This window comes from Pantherophis guttatus, chromosome 4, assembly GCF_059756535.1.
Source record: "Pantherophis guttatus breed Tessera chromosome 4, ASM5975653v1, whole genome shotgun sequence".
NCBI lineage: Eukaryota > Metazoa > Chordata > Lepidosauria > Squamata > Colubridae > Pantherophis > Pantherophis guttatus.
In genome coordinates this window covers 150,228,444-150,249,904 of record NC_142066.1, presented here as the reverse complement: position 1 = coordinate 150,249,904, position 21,461 = coordinate 150,228,444, and the positions used below count along the sequence as shown (strand labels likewise).

The window sequence follows — 21,461 nt, the reverse complement described above, 5'->3', positions numbered from 1 at the left end:
CCTTCTGTTCAACATTTATGTGAAGCCGCTGGGTGAGATCATCTGTGGTTTTGGGATGAAGTACCACCAGTACGCTGATGACACCCAGCTGTACATCTCCACCCCAGACCACCCCAATGATGCCCTTGAAGTGATGTCCCGGTGCCTGGAGGCTGTACGGATCTGGATGGGGAGAACAGACTCAGGCTCAACCCATCCAAGACCGAGTGGCTGTGGTTTCCGACATCCCGATATAGTCAGTTGGTGCCATCACTGACTATTGGGGGCGAGTCGTTGGCCCCTACGGAGGGGGCTCGCAACTTGGGGGTCCTCCTGGACTCACAGCTGTCTTTAGAAGAGCACTTGATGGCTGTGGCCGGGAGGGCGTTTTATCAGGTTTGCCTGATTCGCCAGTTGCGTCCCTTTCTGGATCGGGACTCGTTAAATACGGTCACTCATGCCCTCGTCACTTCCCACCTGGACTACTGCAATGCTCTCTACATGGGGCTCCCCTTAAGGAGCATCCGGAGGCTCCAGCTGGTCCAGAATGCGGCCGCGCGGGTGGTTATGGGAGCGACGGGGCACTCCCATGTGACCCCCCTCCTGCGCGAGGTGCACTGGCTCCCGGTGGTCTTCCGGGTGCGCTTCAAGTTTTTGGTTACCACCTTTAGAGCGCTCCATGGCTTAGGACCAGGGTATCTACAAGACCGCCTTCTGCCACCAGTGGCCTCTCACTGACCAGTACGCTCCCATAGAGAGGGGCTCCTCAGGGTGCCGTCGGCCAAACAATGTCGACTGGTGGCCCCCAGGGGGAGAGCCTTCTCTGTTGGGGCACCCACCATCTGGAACGAGCTCCCCCCAGAGATACGGAGGATCCCGGACCTGCACGCTTTCCGCCGTGCCATGAAAACATTTCTTTTCCAGCAGGCCGGCCTGGCCTAACCTCTCTTTTAAACTTTTTTAAAATTTTTAAAATTTTTATAAAATTTTTAAATTTTAAATTTGTCTTATGAATTTGGGGTGTTTTAAATTTCGTTTTCTGGGCCAATTACTTAATTGTATTTTAGTGGTTTTTTAACATTTGTATTATATGTATTTTATTTGGCTGTTCATCACCCTGAGTCCTTCGGGAGTAGGGCGGTATACAAATTCAATAAATAATAATAATAATAATAATAATAATAATAATAATAATAATAATAATAATAATAATAATAATAATAATAATAATAATCATAATCATAATCATAATAATAACATCAAGCAGACAAGCAATCAAGCAGAAAAAAGATAGTCCTTGACATATGACCAGAGTTGGAACCCAAATTTTTGTTGCAAACACCAGATTTCCAACTTGTTTTGCAACAGTTGTTAAATATACCACTGCCGTTGTTAAATGAATGATGCAATTCTTAAGTGAATCCGGATTCCCCCATTGGCTTTTCCATTGTGAGGAGCTGGCTGGGAAAGTCATATGCTGGTTGTCAAGCACCCAAATTTTGATCATGTGATTGTGGGAGATTCAGCAGTAAGTATGAAGCTTGATCATACAGTATGTCACTTTTTTTCCAGTGGTGTTATACACTTTAAATGGTTGCTAATTGAATGGTTATAAGTCAAGGACTATCTCGACTCTCATCAAGGATCAATGGAAGAAATCACACCCTGACTGACATTGGCAGGTAAGCTACTGAATATAAATATTTTATTTATTTTATTTATTTTATTATTCATATTTCTATGCCGCCCACTCTCTGAGGACTCTGGGCAGCTTACACCAAAGACAGTATACTAAATAGCATATTGCCCCCAACAATCTGGGTCCTCATTTTACCCACCTCGGAAGGATGGAAGGCTGAGTCAACCTTGAGCCGGTGAGATTTGATCTGCTGATCTGCTGAACTAGCAGTCAGCTGAATAGCTGCAGTACTGCACTCTAACCACTGCGTCACCTTGGAGATGATCTGTCCCCATACCCACACACACACACACAGCCAGTCGAGGGTTAAGGAAACACTTTGGAACGCACCCAGTTCTTATCTCCCACTTGGCAGCGATAGACACACCGTCTGCCAAGTGACTTTATTTTCAAAGTAAAACAGAAAGACAAATACTCAAGAGTCCAAATGTCTGACACTTTAAATCTTTCTCTCAGCAGCTCCGGACGAGGCTTTAGTGACTATCCAAGGTTTGCTTTGTTCGTCACAAAAATCCTTGACCACCACCCTCTATTATATAGTCTCTGGGGTGTGGTCCAGTGACTCAGTTCTAATCCCTAGCACGCCTCCTAAACTGCTGCAAACGTTTATCACGCCTTCGGAGGCGTGCGTCCAGGAATGATGTTTCTTTATCACTCTGATCCGAATCAGCTGTCTCCTCTCCCTCGGCCGGCACTTGAGACAATGCCAGAGGGGAGGGGCCTGGAGAGGGAGGCCTGGCTGACTCCTCTTCCTCATGCTCGGAGCTTTCTTCCTCCAATGGGACAGGCTCAGAGGGCGGGGCCACAACAGGAGAGAACAACCCCACACATAGCACTGATGATGTTACCTGGTTGGGTAATGAAATTCTGCAACCAAACAACCAAGCTCAGGGATCACCAAAGACTCCGTAGACATTATATCTTGCAAACTAAAATATCTTGCTCAGGTTCCACCCACTGAAGTTGCTCTTTTTTCCTACTTTCTTCTACAAAAAAAAGTACTTCTTTCCATTGTGTGCCAAAAAATTTAGACATAAATATATTCATGCCTTTGCCTTTTCAAAACCTATCACTTGTACTCAAATTTTATAGAACCAAACATTATCTGTCCTTAATGTGAAGAATAATAATGTTCATTTAAGTAGGTGGTACTCTTCCATTTCCCCTAATATAAATTGGATCAAGTAATGATATTCGTGATTTATAAACTTTGAAGAATATACCAACCCGGTGTCAGGCACAGATAACCAGGAGTGTTCCTTGAGTTCAAAGCACAAAAGAGTTTATTACTGCTGCCTCTAATACAAGAAACACAGTCAAATAACAGTCAAAGCTACATAGGCGTAGATAAGGGTCAAAGGAATTCACGGGGAGCTGGACTTGGGCCTATGGTAGCAGCTTTTTTCAATGCTATTATAACTTCGAATGGTCATAAATGAACTGTTATAAATCAAGGACTACCTGTACTTGCAATCTTGGGAAACTGCTGGTAGGTTGTGCTGTGTTGAATTACAGTGAGTTTTGTGATCAATTTGCCACAGATTACCTCCAAAATTTCTTTCAACCATACGAGTGTATGAAAACGCCAACTATTATTCCAATGTTATGACTAAAGCCTGAGCTTGGCGATCCATGTTAAGTGTTCTTTTAGACCGGGGGTGTCAAACTCTAGGCCCATGGGCTGGATCCGGCCTGCAGGGTGCTTAGATCTGGTCCACGGAGCTGTCCTGGAAACAGCAAAGGACCGGCTTGCGGTGCCTCTGCCAGCGAAAATGGAGCTCAGGAGGGCCATGTGTGGTTCTCCCTAGCTCTGTTTTTCCTGGCAGAGCACTTGGGCCACCACAGGTGCCCCCGACACAAGTGACATCAAGCTGGCCATGTCCCCCCGGCCATGCCCCACTCCGAGGTCAAACACAACCCTGATGAGGCCCTCAATGAAATCGAGTTTGACACCCTTGTTTTAGACTACCACTTAGCTTTCTATCTTTTTTCATTGTAGACTCAACATCTTGACTTACAACAGTTTATTTGGAAGGTTGATTCAGCCTTCCATCCTTCCGAGGTGGGTAAAATGAGGACCCAGATTGTTGGGGGCAATATGCTGACTCTTTAAACTGCTTAGAGAGGGCTGTAAAAGCACTGTGAAGAGGTATATATGTCTAAGTGCTATTGCTATTACTATTTAGTGATCATTTGAAGTTACATCGGCACTGAAAAAAAGTAATTTTATGAACATTTTTCATACTCACAACCGTTGTAGCATCTCCATGGTCATGTGATCAAAATTCGGATGCCTGCCAACTGACTCGTATTTATGACGGTTGTCATGTGATCACCTTTTGCCACCTTCTGACAAGCAATATCAATTGGGGAAACCAGATTCACTTAACCAGGGCATGACTAACTTAAGAACGGCACTGATTCCCTTAAGAACTGTGGAGAGAAAGGCCGTAAAATGAGGCAAAACTCACTTAAAAATGTTTCGCTTAGCAACAAAAATGTTGCACACAATTGTGGTCGTAGATTAAGGTCTGTAGTTCCTCGTGTTGCTTGGTTCTTTTAATGTGAAAAAATAATAAACTCATAACAGTATGGAAACACTTTTAGGTAGGTGGAGGCAGTTGAAGATGTTCTTAGGAAGTGCCAGTGGTGGGTTTCAGAATTTTTTTACTACCGGTTCTGTGGGTGTGGCTTGGTGGGTGTGGCAGGGGAAGGATACCGTAAAATCCCCATTTCCTCCCGATCAACTGGGACTCGGGAGGCAGAGAATAGATGGGGGCGGGGCCAGTCAGAATTTTTACTACCGGTTCTCCGAACTACTCAAAATTTCCGCTACCGGTTCTCCACAACTGGTCAGAATCTGCTGAAACCCACCTCTGGGAAGTGCCCATGATAACCATAGTGAACTTCAATCACAAATAATTTAATTATTTAATTAAAAGTCAAATTAGCCTTTTCATCTATCAGTCAATCAGTCTGTCTAAATCGGTCTGTCTGTCTGTCTGTCTGTCTGTCTATCTATCTATCTATCTATCTATCTATCTATCTATCTATCTATCTATCTATCTATCTATCTGTCGCCTGCCTGCCTGCCTGCCTGCCTGCCTGTCTGTCTGTCTGTCTGTGTAGATTTTTATAATCCAAAGGAGCAAAGTTTGAAGATTATTAGATACACATCCTCTTCATGAGAATGTTTCTTTGTTATCTTCTGTGGGGGAGGCTTCACAGTATCTGAAGCAGAAGAATTAGAATCTGTACTAGCTTTATACCATAGAGTATTAACTCTCAAGACTCTTTTTTTCCCTTATGTTTTTTTAAATGGTCTGTGATTATATATATTTGTGTATATGTGTGTGTGTGGGGTGTATAATTTTTTTTAATGTGTGCCAGTGTGTCCACAGAAAAAAGTGACAATAAAGGTTACTCATCTCACCTATCCCATCCATCCCACCTCACCTCACACTATCTTATCGTGTCCTGCCCCGTCCCGTCCCGTCCCGTCCCGTCCCATCCCATCCCATCCCATCCCATCCCATCCCATCCCATCCCATCCCATCCCATCCCATCCCATCCCATCCCATCCTATTGGTCCAATCATGAAACATGTTTGAGACTGCTACCTATGTTGGTGCCTAGAGGTATTGCACTACAATTTCCATCATCCACAATTGGCATGTTTGCTGCAGGATTATGGAGATTAATTAACACATTTGGAGGACAGGCGATTAGAAAAAGCTATTAGAGGAAATAATAAGCTCAGCATTTTGAAGTAGGAGTGATTATATATTTTTAAACTTCCTGAATTAGAGGGTGTCTGTCACAAATATTAAAGCATTGTTATCACTTTATTCCCTTCCCAGAGGAGGCTCATTACCATAATAAATATAACAGTATTTTTATCCAAAGTCTGGGTCAATAGGCATACAAATTTGGCAGTTTTGTTTCAGATGATTTAAAGAAATGTCAAAAATGATGGAAAAACGTCTATTCCAGGTTCAGGTTTTTTGATTTCTGTAATATAAAAATAATGATGATGATGCAGGGTAGCCCTAGTAAATAAAATAGTTTGAAAACTTCCTTTTAAAAATACAGTAGGGCTCTGTGGAATCATTAAGTGGAAAGGCTGAAGTAATATCCATATTTCTTGCTCCAATTTCACCAATTCTTTTCCAGCTCTTGTGCCTCAGAGAGATTTGTAGCCAGTAAATGGATAAGGTGAGGTTGTGTTTTGCCTTGACAACCGAGATGGAATAATGTGGCTTTATTTCTCTGATAGATTATACTTTGAATACTGCTTCATTTTGTTGACTTGCCTTTCGGGATGGGAATGAAAGGTTGCAGATTGATTAAGTGGTGGAACAGCCTGTGACATCTCCAAGCCCCAAAAAGAGACAGTTAGATCCAATTCTTCATTTACTTGTACTTTGTAGACAGAATCTTGCCAGGCTAAAACTATAACTTTCTAACCTAATAGAGATTTTAGGGTGTGGCTCTCCTGAATACCTTTCTCCCTTCCCCATCCAATTTGGGATTGCATAGTCTCTTCTTTTGGGCTTCTCTCTGGAATATACTGCTATCAGGCACAAGGAACCAATAAAGACACAAAGAATTACTTAGAGTAATTACTTTATTGTGGCTTGCCTACAGACAAGATCTGCCAGAGTAAAACACAGTCTAATAACTATTAGATCATATAACCTGTGTGAAAGGTTAGGGAGGGTTCACCCTGGCTGTCTTCATGCATACCAAGAATTCAGGATTGATTTGCCTCTTAGCTCCTTGTCCTGCTGGATGCTCCCATCTTATCACTATCTTGTTTCCTAGGGAGGTGAGCAAATGAAGTATTATGCAATCCCCATCATTTTCATTTAGAAAAACAACATTCTTGGAATGGAGAATCATGCAAATATTGGAGACTGGTGTTTTCTTTCGGTGCATGCCAGCTCCCCTTCTTTTTTTAATTAAAGGAGTTTTTTTTTAAATATAAAATGACAGAAAGTACCAGAACCTGGCAGATACTAAGGAGGTGTCCATAGCTGCATTGGCATTCTTAGGCACAAGACTGTACAAACGTAAAGATGCCAACCAATTACTGTAGTTTGCATTGAAATAATAAACTTGGCAGAATAATGCGTCATTTAGGGCGGTGTGAAGTGGCAGCTCTCTACTAAGATGCCCTTTCTGGATAAAAGGTCTCATGCCAATATGAAGCTTGCAAAAAGTACAGAGAACAGCAACTAACATTGTTAAAGTCCTGGAGAGTAAAACATGTAAATGACGATTGCAGGAACTGGGTATGGTTAGTCTAGAGAAAAGGAAGACTAGTGGTGACGTGATAGCAGTATTCCTACTTGAGGGGCTGCCTCAAATAGGCAGAAGAAGGGATCAACTTATTTTCCAAAGCAGCAGAAGCCAAGACAAGAAACAATGGATGGAAACTAATCAAGGAGAGAAGGAGAAACTTCCTAACAGTGAGGACAACTAACAGTGGATACTTCACCACTGGAGGTTTTTAAGAAGAGACTGGACAGCCACTTGTCCGAAATGGTATAAGACAGCGATGGCGAACCTTTTCAGCACTAAGTGCCCAAACCGGAACATTGTGCATGCATGCACATATGCGTGTGCCATAGCGCCAGAAACCCGAAAACCAGCTGACTGGTGCGCATATGCCTGTTTTTTGGTCGTTCTAAGGCCGTTTTCCGGTGCTCCGGTGCCTGCGAAGACCAGCTGGCCGGTGCTCTGGAAACCAGAAGATCAGCTGGCAATGCTGCAGGTGCCCACAGAGGGGGCTCTGGTGTGCCACCTCTGTCACGTGTGCCATAGGTTTGCCATCACGGGTATAGGATCTCCTGCTTGAGTATGGAGTTGAACTAGAAAACCACCTCCAAAGTCCCTTCCAGTTCTATTCTGGTTGATTGATTGAAAATACCCAAGCAGGACTAAACTCAGTTGGCCACAAACTGGACTTCTAGCCATACAAAGATTCCACATTTCCTTTAACGGGTGTTGAGATTGAAATGTTGAAGTGAAGTACTGTGGCGGTAGGTACAAATAACCTTGTAGCAATTGGAGCAAGGCAAAGAAACACAGTCAGATAAAAAGCGGCTTAGCCCACAAAGAAATATGGATGGGGCAAGCAATTCAGAAGGCATCTTCTCTGGTTTCTTGAGTTGTAAAAGGGCACCGGAGAAGAAGCGTGTTCTCAGTCTTGCAATTTTTTTTACTAACGCACAATAAAGTAAATTAAGCTCATCTGGCTGGGTTTCTGAACTGAGCTCCCTCACAAGGCTGACAATGTCTTTTTAAAGGTTTGCACACCCCTGCCCTTATATAACAAGTCCTCAACTTACAACAGTTCATTTAGTGACCATTCAAAGTCATTCAAAGACCGTGGCGGCACCTTCACATAATCAAAATTCATTTGCTTGGAAACTGACCCACATTTATGACAGTTATAGCATCCCGCAGTCACATGATCCCTATTTGCATTCTTCTGACAAGCAAATTCAATGGGGAAGCCAGATTCACTTAACAACCATGCTATTGATTTAACAACTGCGATGATTGATTTAACGAGCGTGGCAAGAAAAGTCGTAAAAGGGGGCAAAACTCACTTAACAAATGTCTCACTTGGCAACAGAAAATTTGCGGCTCAATTGTGGTCGTTAGTCGAGGATTACCTGTAATCACATCTGACTGGGGAATTCGCAAACCTACTGCACGAAGAATTCACACACAGTTACTACGTTCTTTCCAGTGAATCTCTTCTGTTTACATCTATTGTCACAATGCATTTTAGTAAAATACGCTAATGTCTTGTGGGTTACAGCTTTCCTGCTCTATATTTATGCTTGCGGAGTTTTAATAACTTCTTGTGGTGGAAATAAATATTTAATTCTCATGCAGTGAGGGCAGTTGTTTTGTTTTTTTAAAGCTTCCTTTATGCTTAGAGAAGAAGCTTTCTGAGATGCTACACTCCTTTCTGGATAAATCCTTGTCAACCAGACCCTGTTATTAATGTAGGTCTAGATCTTTTATGACCAGCAGAATATATCCTTAATGTATTTTGTACACTTGAAAATTGATGATTCCCCTCAGAATTAAGTGACTCTGGTAACCTTATTTCTAATGCCAAGCCTCATATATAATATTTTAGGAACTAATAATACAAATGGAATTGGCTTCAAACTATGTAAGCTGCACTTAGAGACCATTTGAAACCAGTGGGGTCATTTAATATCCCACTGATTTCAAACGCAGTTAAAGACAAAATAGGGAAAACATTATTTATGCCGAAACATAATTATTTTATATACAAGATTTAAAGAAATTAAGATTAGAAAGTTTAGGAAGATGGTACATAAATTCTGGAAGGATGTTCAAAGTTTGTTGGATTTTCATAATAAATCATTTCAATAGATGTAAAAGACCTACTGCAGTTTGTTTTTCCTGATCATATTCAGAAAAAAATAGTGGTCCTGCTATTTCTGAATCATGTAGATCAGTATTTCTCAATCTTGGCAGCTTTTACGATGTATGGAGTTCAACTCCCAGAATTCTTAGGGAGTTCAACTCCCAGAAAACTTAGAACTAAGGAGAAATTTCCTGACAGTTAGAACAATTAATGAGTGGAACAACTTGCCTCCAGAAGTTGTGAATGCTCCAACACTGGAAGCTTTTAAGAAGAGATTGGACAACCATTTGTCTGAAATGGGTTTCCTGCCTAAGGAGGGGGCTGGACTAGAAGACCTCTAATGTCCCTTCCAACTCTGATTCTATTCTATTCCTTGCAAATTCCTTGTGTGTCCAATCACACTTGGCATTCTATTCTATTCTATTCTATTCTATTCTATTCTATTCTATTCTATTCTATTCTATTCTACTCTACTCTACTCTACTCTACTCTACTCTACTCTACTCTACTCTACTCTACTCTACTCTACTCTATGTGTTCTTTTTGATGTATATAGGAATGATTTAAATATGAGGGTCTCAGAATTACAAAATCTGCCCAGCTGGTGAGATTGAGTCAGACTGATGAATGGGGATATGCGAGATATACATTTGATTAATAAATAGTTTAATAAATAAATGTGCCTTTTTCTCTGAGCTGCTGGGCACACCTCCAAACAAGAATCTGAGCTATAATTTCCCTTTATTTATATCTTTATTTTCTAGGAATGTTTATGGGTCTCCACACAGATTTTTCTTTTTTAAAAAAAAACACATAATGTTGCAGGCTTGTGTTTTGCTTTGCAATATTTAGTTCAATATTTAATGTTGTGGTTGTTTTAATTAAATTTGCAACTTTCCAGAAGTTTTTTTAACAAATCAAATAGAATCAGCACTTTCATTTTTAACGGCTTCGGCTGGCAGATCCTGTTCTGAAGGCAACCAGGACTCCGGCTTTTCCTGTTTGATAATTTATTTTTGGTGTGGGGATATTTCTCTTTAAAAAATAAAGTAAAATTCTGAATGTGACATGCTACTCAATTTTCTGCTTACATTTTTAAAGCGATGCTGGAAGGCAGAGCAGTGGTCCGGATCAAGTCCAAGAGATGGATAATAGTTTAGACTGCAATCCACAGTGTGTTTCGTTCAGTACTTTAGTGAGAGTCTCTTGGGCACACAAGTTCATAAGATCAAGATGTGAAGGAATGGTAGTTGGCAGTGATTGACAAGGATAGTTGCAAATACTGCCTCAAGTTGACATCTGCTTCTATTTAAAGTTGGTCGAAACAGTTCAAGAATCAGACATTTCTTTTAAGAAGCCGAAGTTGGATGTCTGTATTTGGGATTCATAAACCAATAAGCCATAATCCTTAAGGATTTGCATGTTTAATTCACAGACTGAAAGACCAGTAATTTTTTTTTTTGCTTTGTTTTCCTTTTAATGTTTCATTCATTTTTCTTCTAGGGAATTCAAAGTTGCTAACAATAAAGAAATTAAAAATGCATAGTTTGAACTATGCATACCCAATTTTGCATTAGATGGGCCCTTTGTCCAACCAGATTGTCTTAAAACAATCTTACGTTAATAAATGACTGTATAATACACATGTCCTACAAGCATTTCAGACTATAACATTCATTACACCAACATTGTTCCTCAGGTGAGACTAGAACTCACAGTCTCCCGGTTCTAGCCTGACACCTTAATCATTAGGCCAAACCGATTCTTGATAAAAGATGTATAGGTAGTCCTCATTTAGCGACCATAGTTGGAACCATCAGCACAGTTGCTAAGTGAAACTGTGATTGTGCTGACGATCTTACTTCAGCTTTCCTTTACTTTGTGGACCTGCAAAAGTCCTAAATGTGAAGAGGGGTTGCAAAGTTAGTTTTTCATCAGTGTTATAACTGCAGTCACTAAATGAGACAGTCACTGAATGAGGACTATCTATAGTCCAAAGTAAATTGGGATGCAATGATCTTGCTGTTTTTTTCTACGGGCTGAACTTCAGAACCTCTTCATTGCTTTTTGCTCATTGACAGAGATATCAAATAATAATAATAACAGTAACAGAGTTGGAAGGGACCTTGGAGGTCATCTAGCCCAACACCCTGCTCACTCAGGAGAACTCTACTAGGGATTCGAACCGCTGAACTGCTGACCTTTCTGATCGACAAGCTCAGCATCTTAGCCATTGAGCCACCTAGCTAGGCAATATCAAGAGATATATGTGGTTTTATTGTATTTGAACCCTTTTTTCCTATTATTATAGGACTTTCCTCACTTCTTTACTACTGAGTCTTTTTAATTTGCAAATGAGACACAATGCAGGTGTGAAACAATTGGGGAAAATATTACACCTAAATGAAAGAATTAAATTATTATAATTTGGCTATGAATGTGATCTTGCTTTCTCTTGTTACATAAACATATACTGTGGTTACGTAGGAGATCCTGTGTGCATAGTAATGTGTAAAGCTTGTTTGGTACAATTAGCAGCTGTCCTACCACGTTGGTAGGAATTGCTATCAGTTCAAGCTTCCTTTTGCATTTTTGCAAACCAAAACAGACATATGTAAATGGATCATAATGCAGTGTCTTCATGGAAACATAAAGGCGCTGTGAAAAACCATATAGTTTCCTATACATTTTTAAACATAGAATTTTCTTCAGGTGAAGTTTGACTCCCAGGTAAGTTTTAGCTGCGGTCATGTCGTTTTCTTGGCAATATCATAGAAGAGTGTCACAAAGAGCCTTGGAAACATACAAGCTCGGCATCACAAGACAAGATACCCTGTTTCCCCGAAAATAAGACATATCCTGATAATAAGCCCAATTGGGCTTTTAAGCGCATACATTAAATAGCATACACCGCCATTTCCTCTGGTTTCTTCCACGTGCCCTAAAATAATAAGACATCCCCAAAAATAAAGCCAAGCGCTTATATTTCAAAAAAATATAAAACAGGCTCTTATTTTCGGGGACAAAAGTATACAATATCATCAAGAGAGTAAAAGAATTGAAATGGAAATGGGCTGGTTACACAGCAAGAAGAACTGATGGCAGGTGGACTAAGACAGCCATCCCACTTGATAAAAAGCATCCACAAAAGAGACTTAAGATTGACAACACCAGCAAGTATTATGGGCCCAACTGGCAAAAGAAAGTTGAAAGCCATGTTGGTTGGAAACGCACGGAAGAGGCCTTCACTCTGCAGTGGATGGACAATGGCTAAAATGATTGTGATGATCATAGACGTGTTTAGCCCTTGCTTTCAGCTGTGATGTCTTTTGACCTTTTTTAATAGTAAATTTACTCTGATGTAAGTTCCTAAGGTCTAGAGCAGGGGTCTGCAACCTTAAACACTCAAGGAGCCATTTGGACCCGTTTCCCACAGAAAAGAAAACACCGGGAGCCACAAACCCTGGGTGGGCGTGGCCAACTCGATGTCACTCACTTCCACCAGTCACATGACACCCCCTAGCCACGCCTACCTGGCCGGTCATTAGGGCAGAGAACTGGTTGTTAAAAAAACACCAGCAACCACAAAACCCTTTTGACATCTCTCCCTCCCTCCCTCCCTCTTCTCTCTCCCTCTCTCTCTCTGTATCTCTCTCTCTCTCTCTCCCACTCTCTCTGTATCTCTCTGTCTTTGCCCTGGCTGCTTCGCCATCCTCACCATCACCCTTACCTTCTCAGGCCAGGCAAGGAGTGACTGGGAGGGGAGGACGAGGGGCGGGGCCAGTTAGTGATGGGATCACCTGACAGGGAGCCACAGCAGAGGGCCCAAAGAGCTGTATGCGACTCCGGAGCTGCAGGTTGCTGACACCCAGTCTAGAGACTGTGCTACCCATGCATGAACTATTGTTATGTGCTGGTAGATAATACGACAATCCAGAAAACAATGTAGAATAATATTTTGCCGCCCTGATGAGATGGGCTACAATTTATGAGGCGGTAAACATAAGTACTCTTTAAGGTGCTTCGTAGCTCTCTTGCAAACCAGCATAGATGCTTCTTTGGAAAGGGTTGCCAAACTGGGTTTCTCCAGATGCATTAGACCAGAAGCCTCCAATCTTTTGGGCACCAGGGACCGGTTCTGTGGAGAGAGGTTTTTCCACCGAATCGAGGGGGTGTGGTTGCGTGTGCTGTCTGCATCCTGCGGATGGGGCTTCGCTTATTTACGCGGCCTGGTTTCTGGCATGCCAGGTCATGCCTGGTGCCGAGTCCACGGACCAGGAGTTAGGGACCCCTACATTAGACCACTGCCCCAATTCCTTGCGAGCTTGGCCAGCATATCTTGCAAACACAGGAACAGGAATTGCTTATGTAGTGTGAAATAGCATAGTGTGTAGGGATTTTTAAGCGCATTATCCTCCTAGATAAAATGGGAAGCTGTTCTAAATGGCCCTCTGTGTACTTTTCCAATCCAGTAATGTTGTGTTCAATCAGTTACTCAAAAAATACATCTGAGTAACTCAGGCTCTGAAAGAGAACTGAGTAGGAAAGCAATTTCTTTTTGTTTCTTTCCCTTGACAATGGATCATCCATGGGAGAGAACTTAATTGAATTTTAAAGGATGGCTCTCGTCTCCCCCTCGCTTCCTTCAATAGGTAAAGTGTACAGTCCTATTACAAGAAGTCTTTCTCCGTTCTCAGCAGTTTTCCTAAATCTATTAGCTTGTTGGAAAGACTAGAGACGTTGTAGCCTCTCTCTTCCCCACGTCCCCCTCCCCTTTTCTCCCATCTTCCTTGGAGCATTGATTTGTTGTCTTATTTAAATACGGGTTCAGTATTCAGGTAGGTAAGTGCAACATAAATAAAATGGCATTCCAGTACAGCCAGAGGGACTGACACTTCCTGGGAGTTGCAATAATTAACGTTGGGCTAAGACAACACCATAAATACCGTCGGGATTTTATCACAACCGAAGACTATAAGCTGCATTTGGAGCCGGTGGGCTTGGGGAAGGGTGAAGGGAGGGGGAGATGAGGGAAAGAGAAGGGGGTGGGTTATAAAATATCTGCCTGGCTGGGCATTTTCGAGAATTTGCAGCAGCACTAAGTTCAGGCGAAGCAAGCAGTTGTGCTTGGAAGTAGTTGAGCGTGTCCTTGTGCAAAAAAATCCATCCACACACAGGCTGGAGAGACATCCAGTGGGCTGAAGCTGTTGGAAAGCGATGGGTGTGGGATTACTATTCTTTTCCTTCTAAACATCTGGAAGACGCATCCTTGCATTGTATGACTGAAGGTGTCTCTATCCGTGAGTGAGAAACCGATCTTGGATTTCTGGGGCATGATTTCCTCATGGAAGGAAGGGGAAAGTACCCTGAATGGAAGAAAGGATTGAGGTTTTTTGCGTGGTGGGAAGACAGAAGGATGGCTTTCTTTTGAGAACTGCTAACTGGGATCCTCGCTAGCCCTTTGCCACGATGTCAATGATGATTTCAGCACACCAAAAAGTAACCACCACTTCCACCTTCTCATCAGCAGCTTCTGCCATCAGCAAACTGGTAGGTGATAGCTCCCGAGGAGCTACCTTGCATGCTTTCTTTTAGTTATTACAAAGCAATTAAAAAACCCCCCCGATAAGCGTAGAATAAAAGAAAGAGTCCTTTTCATGCAGCTTTTTAAGACTGGGAATCTCTGTATTGTTGCTGGGCGGGTATTTTCCTTGGATTGTGCCAAAAGTGCATGGTGTATGTTACACACGGGGGCAAAACTTTGGCGAGGGCGTTTGGCAATGTGGTGCAACTGCATTGATTTGAGGCTACTGTGATTGTAAGGTGTGGGGGGGAGGTTTGCTGAAGGCAGGTGAATTTAAAATTCAGCGGTGCCTTCCCACACCATGTTGGAGAGAGGGGAGAATCCAGAGCTCTAGGTTCATCCTGGAATGAGGACACGCATTAATTACTATTCTACCCCCCCTCCCCAAAAAACAAATTACATTGGCAGTTTCTTTCTTCCGATTTGCTTTTTGTACCCTACCTGGTGTGTTGAGTCAGCTGCAAGTTTGCACATGATGTATACAGATATACTAAGCAAATGCAGGAGAGAGAGCGGGACGGAGAAAGATGAATTCATTTAAACCAGCTTTCTTGTCGTGAAGGCTCCAGGTCAGCATTTTGCTGATATGGAAGGCTGATAAGAAACGTTAGGGAGAAAAATGTCATGCCTATCTTTTCACCTGCACATGTGCGGGCATTTGCACACACACAAAAGACACACAAGCAGAGCGAAGGTTTGTCTTGCCATTTCATATGTGCACACATGCGCTTACACAAAGACACATACGCTTGTGTGTGTGTGTGTGTGTGTGTGTGTGCACCCCAATTCCCAGAGGCTAATTGGCGTGGAATTTGCTTGTTGCTTGCACAGCGTTTCAGGGAGGGGTGTGGATGGCTCTCTTCGCAGCCTCTGCTCTTTGCAAGCCCCTCCGCCAACAATTTAGCGGATGGAGTCTGAAGTGAATTACCATCTTCCTAATAAATCACACACACCCCAATCCCTTTTGTGCCAAGCGGTGATAGCCGCCTGGTGTCTCCGATGTCTCCAAAGGAAAAGCGTCAAGGCTGTTAGGGAGAGATCGGAAGACCTGCTGCTGTCGAGGAGGACCATCGTGTCCCTAGAAAGGGGGGTGGGGATTCCATTGCAGCCCCCACTGCAGTGGGTTGCCCTTTTGGCCACGTTTCATCCCCAGTCCTACTCCTTAACCCTCAAGAGACCGCATCTATATTGATTGCAGATCCACTTAATTAATATTGATTGCTCCTTTGGAGGCAGGTTGAAGATACCCTCCCCTCCTTTATGGTGGAAAGCCATCCCCCCCTCCCCCTTCCTCTTTCTCCTCCCCATTTCAGCATGGGATTCCCAATTCACTCGGAGCTGGAGTTCAGCACAAAGGATACTCTCACCTGCTACAGGGAGATCTTATTCCTTTTGCTTACTTGCTGGTTCTAGGACAAGAACCTTCAGGAGCCAGTTTTTCAAAAGACTTCTGCTGGCAGAGTAATTCGCGGCCATTAAATTTGAAATTAAATTGAGGCAGGGGGCACAGACGGAGGGGGGGGATCCTGCTTGCTTCATTGCAGTAGAGCCTTAAACCGTTTCAATTTCTCTCTGTGTTTTAATAAAATCCACCGCTGTCCACCAGATACTTTTAATATTCTTGCAAGTATTTCTTTTTTCTTATGAAAGTGTGTGTGGGGGGGGAATTAATCCATTCCCACCACATTTCTTTCCCGCAACACTCTACTGGTAGAATGCTGAAGATTTCCAAATCTTCTTATTACCTGCAAGATTAATTACTTCCCCCACCCCAAAATATGGGATTTAAAGATCTGATGATCATTGGATTGTAGCAGAATTTAATTCCAAATAGCAAAGAGGGCAGTCACCAAATTAATTTCTATTTAATATGCTAAAATGCTTCAGAATTTATGGTGGGAGTGTGGGATTTGCAGGGGGAGAGACATAGGGAAGAATTTATTGTTTGAAACTGCCTGTGGACAGTTTCTAAATTCGGCAGTTTTTTTTTCTGCCTCTGAGCCTCTGAAGGCAGAGAAAATTAATTTAGCCCTAAACATTCACAGAACTCCCAAAGCAGCAAAGAGTGCTGTATGCATAGTACTTTAAAACTACAACTGTTTCAGGTAGTCCTCAACATACGACTGGGATTTCTGTTGTAAGGCAAAGCAGGTCGTAAATTAAGTTGGACCCAATTTTACAACAGTTATTGTGGTCATTCAGCAAATCACCATAGTTGCTAAGCAGATTACTGTGGTCATTAGGCAAATTATGCGGTTGTTAAGTAAACCCAGCTTCCTAAGACAGGGTTTTTGCTGGAAATCGGCAATAAAAAGGTTGCAAATAGCGATCACATAACCATAGGATGGTCCTGCTGTTGGTCGTAAATGCAAAACAGCTGTCAAGCACCCAAATTGCAGTCACGTGACCTGGTACAACAGTCATAAATGTGAGTACAGGTTGCAGGTCCCTTTTTCCAAGGCTGTTGTAACTTAGAGTCACCGTTAAATGAACGGTTGTAAGGAAAGGATTGCTTATATACATAGAATTACAAAGTCGGAATGTACCTTAGACATCATCTAGATCAGAATTTCCCAAGCGGGCATGCTTGTGTGCAGCTCCGTTTGCATAAAGGGCTCAAGATCTGGTAGTGGGCTGCCTCCCAGGGCTTGGGGACCCCCGATTTAGTCCAACCCCTGCACAGTGCAGGACCAATGGCAGCATCTATGAAACATGATCTCTGATAGATGATCTTACAGATTCTGATTAAGGACTTCCAACCAGGGAGAACTCTCCATTTCATGTGGTGGCATGTTCCACTGACCAACAGTTCATATAGTCTAGAGCCGTGATGGTGAACCTTTTCTGGACTGAGTGCCCAAAGCGTGCATGCGCGTAAATCCCCAAACTGCAATGCGTGTGCGGCCCCTGCACATGCCCCCCCGTGCATGTGCATGCAGCCCACACACATGCCCCACTCCTATGCATGCGCACATGCCCCTCACATGCACACGCGTCCTCTGCATGCGCCCCCCGCATACGAGTCAGAGACCCAATCAGCTGGCCAATGGGAGGCGAGCGCATATGCACGGTGAAGTTGAACTGGGGCAACGGTTCGCGTGCCCACAGAGAGCGCTGCGTGTCACCTGTGGCAGGCGTGCCACAGGTTCGCTATCACAGGTCTATAGGTTTTTTATTACAGTTATAATGCTGCCCTCTAGAGTGATAATAGAATCATAGGGTCATAGTGTTGGCATGGATCAGGAAGCCCATCTGTCCAGTTCTGGGACAACTCTTTGGATCTGTTATCTGCCTCAATAAAGGAGAATATTTTTGTAGCTCAGGGTTGAAATGAGGAGTCCTTAGTGCTCTCTGAGCTTGGTTGAAACCTTCTTACTGAGGTTTCATTACCCAAACTAGGTAATAGTATCAATGCTATTCCTAGTACTACTGTAGCACTGATGTGATGCTTGTACTACCACTGACGATGTTGCCTAGTTTGGATTAATGAAACATCTGCAAGAAAACAACCAAGCTCGGAGACCACCAGGGATCCCACATTATTATCTGTCTTCAGTCATCTCTTTCTCAAATTCTTTAACAATTCCTCATAGGTTTTTTTTTGTCCTTGTATTTAGCCCTTTTTGAAGCTTGTCTCAATTTATTAGTCCGCTTTTTGAACTGTCATGCCCCAATCTGAACCCCACACTCCAAAGTGGGGTATGATAAGAATTGTATGGAGCAATGATGTTCCATCAGCAGGACTCTGATCCTTTAATGTCTTTTTAGCAGCTGCATTATATGGTTGCCGTCAGGCCCAAAACTAAGAATAACATAATTCTACCAAGCTGAATTCTCTATCGTTTCACGCCTGTAGACAAAATCTTGCCAGACTGAAGACTGTACATTTGCGACTATTCGGGTTATCTTCACCTCTTTCTCTAATGCAGATTTTTTTTTTTTCCTAATTTGATTTATATGCCGCCCTTCTCCGGAGACTCAGGGCAGCTTACAATGCGCTAAGCAATAGCCTTCATTCTTTTTGTATATTTATATAAAGTCATCTTATTGCCCCCACAACTGGGTCCTCAATTTACCTACCTTAGAAAGGATGGAAGGCTGAGTCAACCTTGAGCCTGGCAAGATTCGAACTTACTTTAATTGCAGACAGCTGGTGTTAATAACAGGGTGCTTTACACCACTGTACTACCAAGGCTCTGATTTGATTTTATAACCTCATTGCCGTGCTTGTTAATTAAATCATCATGGTCATTAACCAAATCACATCGTCATTAAGTGAATCCAGCTACTTCTTTTGACTTTACTTGATGGTTGCCTTCTCGGAAGGTTGCAGCAATGGGATGCTGCAATCATCGTTAAGTCCATGTTTGTTGCCAACTACACAGATTTTGATCATATGACTGCAGAGACCCTGAAACAATCATAAGTGTGGGAATCAGTCATAAATCATTTTTTTTCAGCATCTTTGTAATTCTGAATGGTTGTTAAATGAATGGCCACAAGTCAAGGACTCCAAACACTTGTCCAGGATGTTAGTGCCTTGATGCCAGAATTTTGGTGAGCAAATACATTATTTTTTTTACAAACACTGCAACAACATGCCCTTTCTCCTGGGTCTATTTTTTTTATAAGCTATAGAACTTCAGTATTATGTTCCAATTATTTATTATTTTATTTATTTAAACAATTTATAAGTCTGCCGAGCTCAGCAGTGTTCAGTGTAAAATGCCAACTACAATTTATCGTTTGCCAAAGCAACAATACATCAGCCAACCAATCGATGGAGCTTGCTGATGTCCTGGCCCGAATGCCTGGGAGAACAGCCATATTGTAAATGCCTATCAGCTTAAGAAGGAGCCAACCTTGGAAGCTGCCATTCAACAGGTGCTGAATAGGCATGATTCCTGGGATCGGTAAGATGGGATTGCTAGGATCTTCTTCGGTTGCTGGTTCCCGTGGATGCTGCATGCAGAAATGCAGCCGTAGAGTTCCCCCCTGCACCTTCTCTTCCTCCTCTTCCTCCGCTCTTCCTCAACTCTCCATGTAATCAAAGACCACTCTTCAGATCTGTCACTCACTTCTCTTGCTCCCTACCTCAGCACCATCCTAGTAAACCCAGTGCCTTGCTAGACCACATGACTTACCTGGTGGTATTCAGCTGGTTTTATCTGGTTCGAGCGAATCAGTAGCAGCGGCTGTGGGAGGCTCCACCCACCCACCCGGATGTCATCATGTCCCATTTTTGACATTCTGCACATGCGCATGCTCACATTTGCAAACTGGTAGGTAACTGGTAACTAGTGGTAAGTGAATACCACCCCTGCATATGACCATCCCAGCAGATTGTGAGAAATGCCAAACCTGTCCCATTTATCCCCCCACTTTCCAAGCTGTGGCACCACCGGTCTCTCCTAGCACTTATTCTGAGGATCTGGCAATGGTCATTATTCTTCTGGGGGAACACAGGGGGAGGACATCCTTTCAGTTATGCTTGGGAAGACACATCTCTGAGCTTTCCCTCAGTCAGGAAACGTATAGACCAGAGGCCCAATCTGAGATCTTTACTGCAAAGCCCCACATGCATATTGCAATTCCACTCGGAGTTCTTGGACAACCATTTGTCCAGGATGGAATAAGATCTGTCTTGGGTAGAGGGTTGGATTAGAAGTTCTCCATGGTCTCTTCAACCCTAGAATGCTATTATTCTAATAGAGATGCCCCAGAACATGTCCACCTTCCCAGATCTGGTGGAATGAGCAGGAACCAACATCAATATCCCCCCACCAAATTCATCTTAGATTATAATGGTGCTTTCAATAATCATCAATAATTTTTGTGTTCTGTCATTCAGTGGAAATGCCCTCAAGTTAACTTACAGTTGTCCCATCGTTTTTTTAAAAAGTACTTTTTCAAAGCTAAACTTTAGCTTTGAAAATTAAAAAACCCTTGGGAGGAAAGTAAGAGTTTTGCATAGAGAAATAGCTTGAAAAATGGTCAAATATTAAGATGACTGATAATTTGAGAGAAAGCACGGATTTTGCGTGACTGCTAGGCAAAATAATAATAATAATAATAATAAACCACCAACTAATATGTGTTAGGGTGGGTGCCAATGCAGAAAAGGCGCTTTTGCTGGAATTCAGCTTCTAAACCTTGGAAAGTGAGAGACACCGGAGAAAATTCTAAAATAATAGTCTCAATTCATGGAGCAAGTTCATTGTAACAGATTGTGCCTGTCAGAGAAATTGATGGAAAGCTAAAAGAAAATAAATTAGGTGCACAGATGGAAAGAGAACAGAATTCCAGATATGCATGAAGTCATCAGTTCTGAAGGTAAAAAGTAACAGTGTTTGTTTATTTATGAATATATATATCATGGCAAATATTTGTTTATGTGTACTACTAGTGTTTTTTCTTTTCTTTAGCTATTCTATATGCAGTTATTAGTGGAGTTCTTGGTGCTGCCTAAACTTGGTTGTTTGCAGACATTTATTACCCAACTAGGTAATAACATCAGTTCTAGAAAGGAGTGAGTTTTCCTCCCCATGGCCTTATTCTATTCATTTTAATTATTCATTATCATTTTATTTATTACATTTATGCTTCCTCCAAGGAGCTAATATTGACATACTGGTGCTCATCATCAGAACCTCCAGAACATAAGTCAAATTGAGAGGATAGGATGATGGTGATTTATTTATTTATATTTTGCCTTTAATATTTTTATAAATAACTCATGGTATTATTTATAGTATAAAATACCTAATAGTCCTTCCTCCTTC

The 21,461-nt window shown here is 42.3% G+C and overlaps 1 protein-coding gene across 2 annotated transcripts in view; it reads left to right on the top strand.

The window, feature by feature from the left end:
- Nucleotides 1-21,461, top strand: part of DPP6 (dipeptidyl peptidase like 6) — a 545,144-nt gene that overhangs the window by 55,871 nt on the left and 467,812 nt on the right. The window contains exon 1 of one of the 2 annotated variants that reach the window (XM_060683461.2): nucleotides 14,166-14,645. The exons of the other annotated variant lie outside the window; for it this stretch is intronic. Coding sequence (XP_060539444.1) covers nucleotides 14,565-14,645 — 81 coding nt within the window. The 5' untranslated portion in view covers nucleotides 14,166-14,564. Of the gene's footprint in view, nucleotides 1-14,165; nucleotides 14,646-21,461 lie in introns of those variants that run through there. 2 annotated transcript variants of the gene reach the window in all.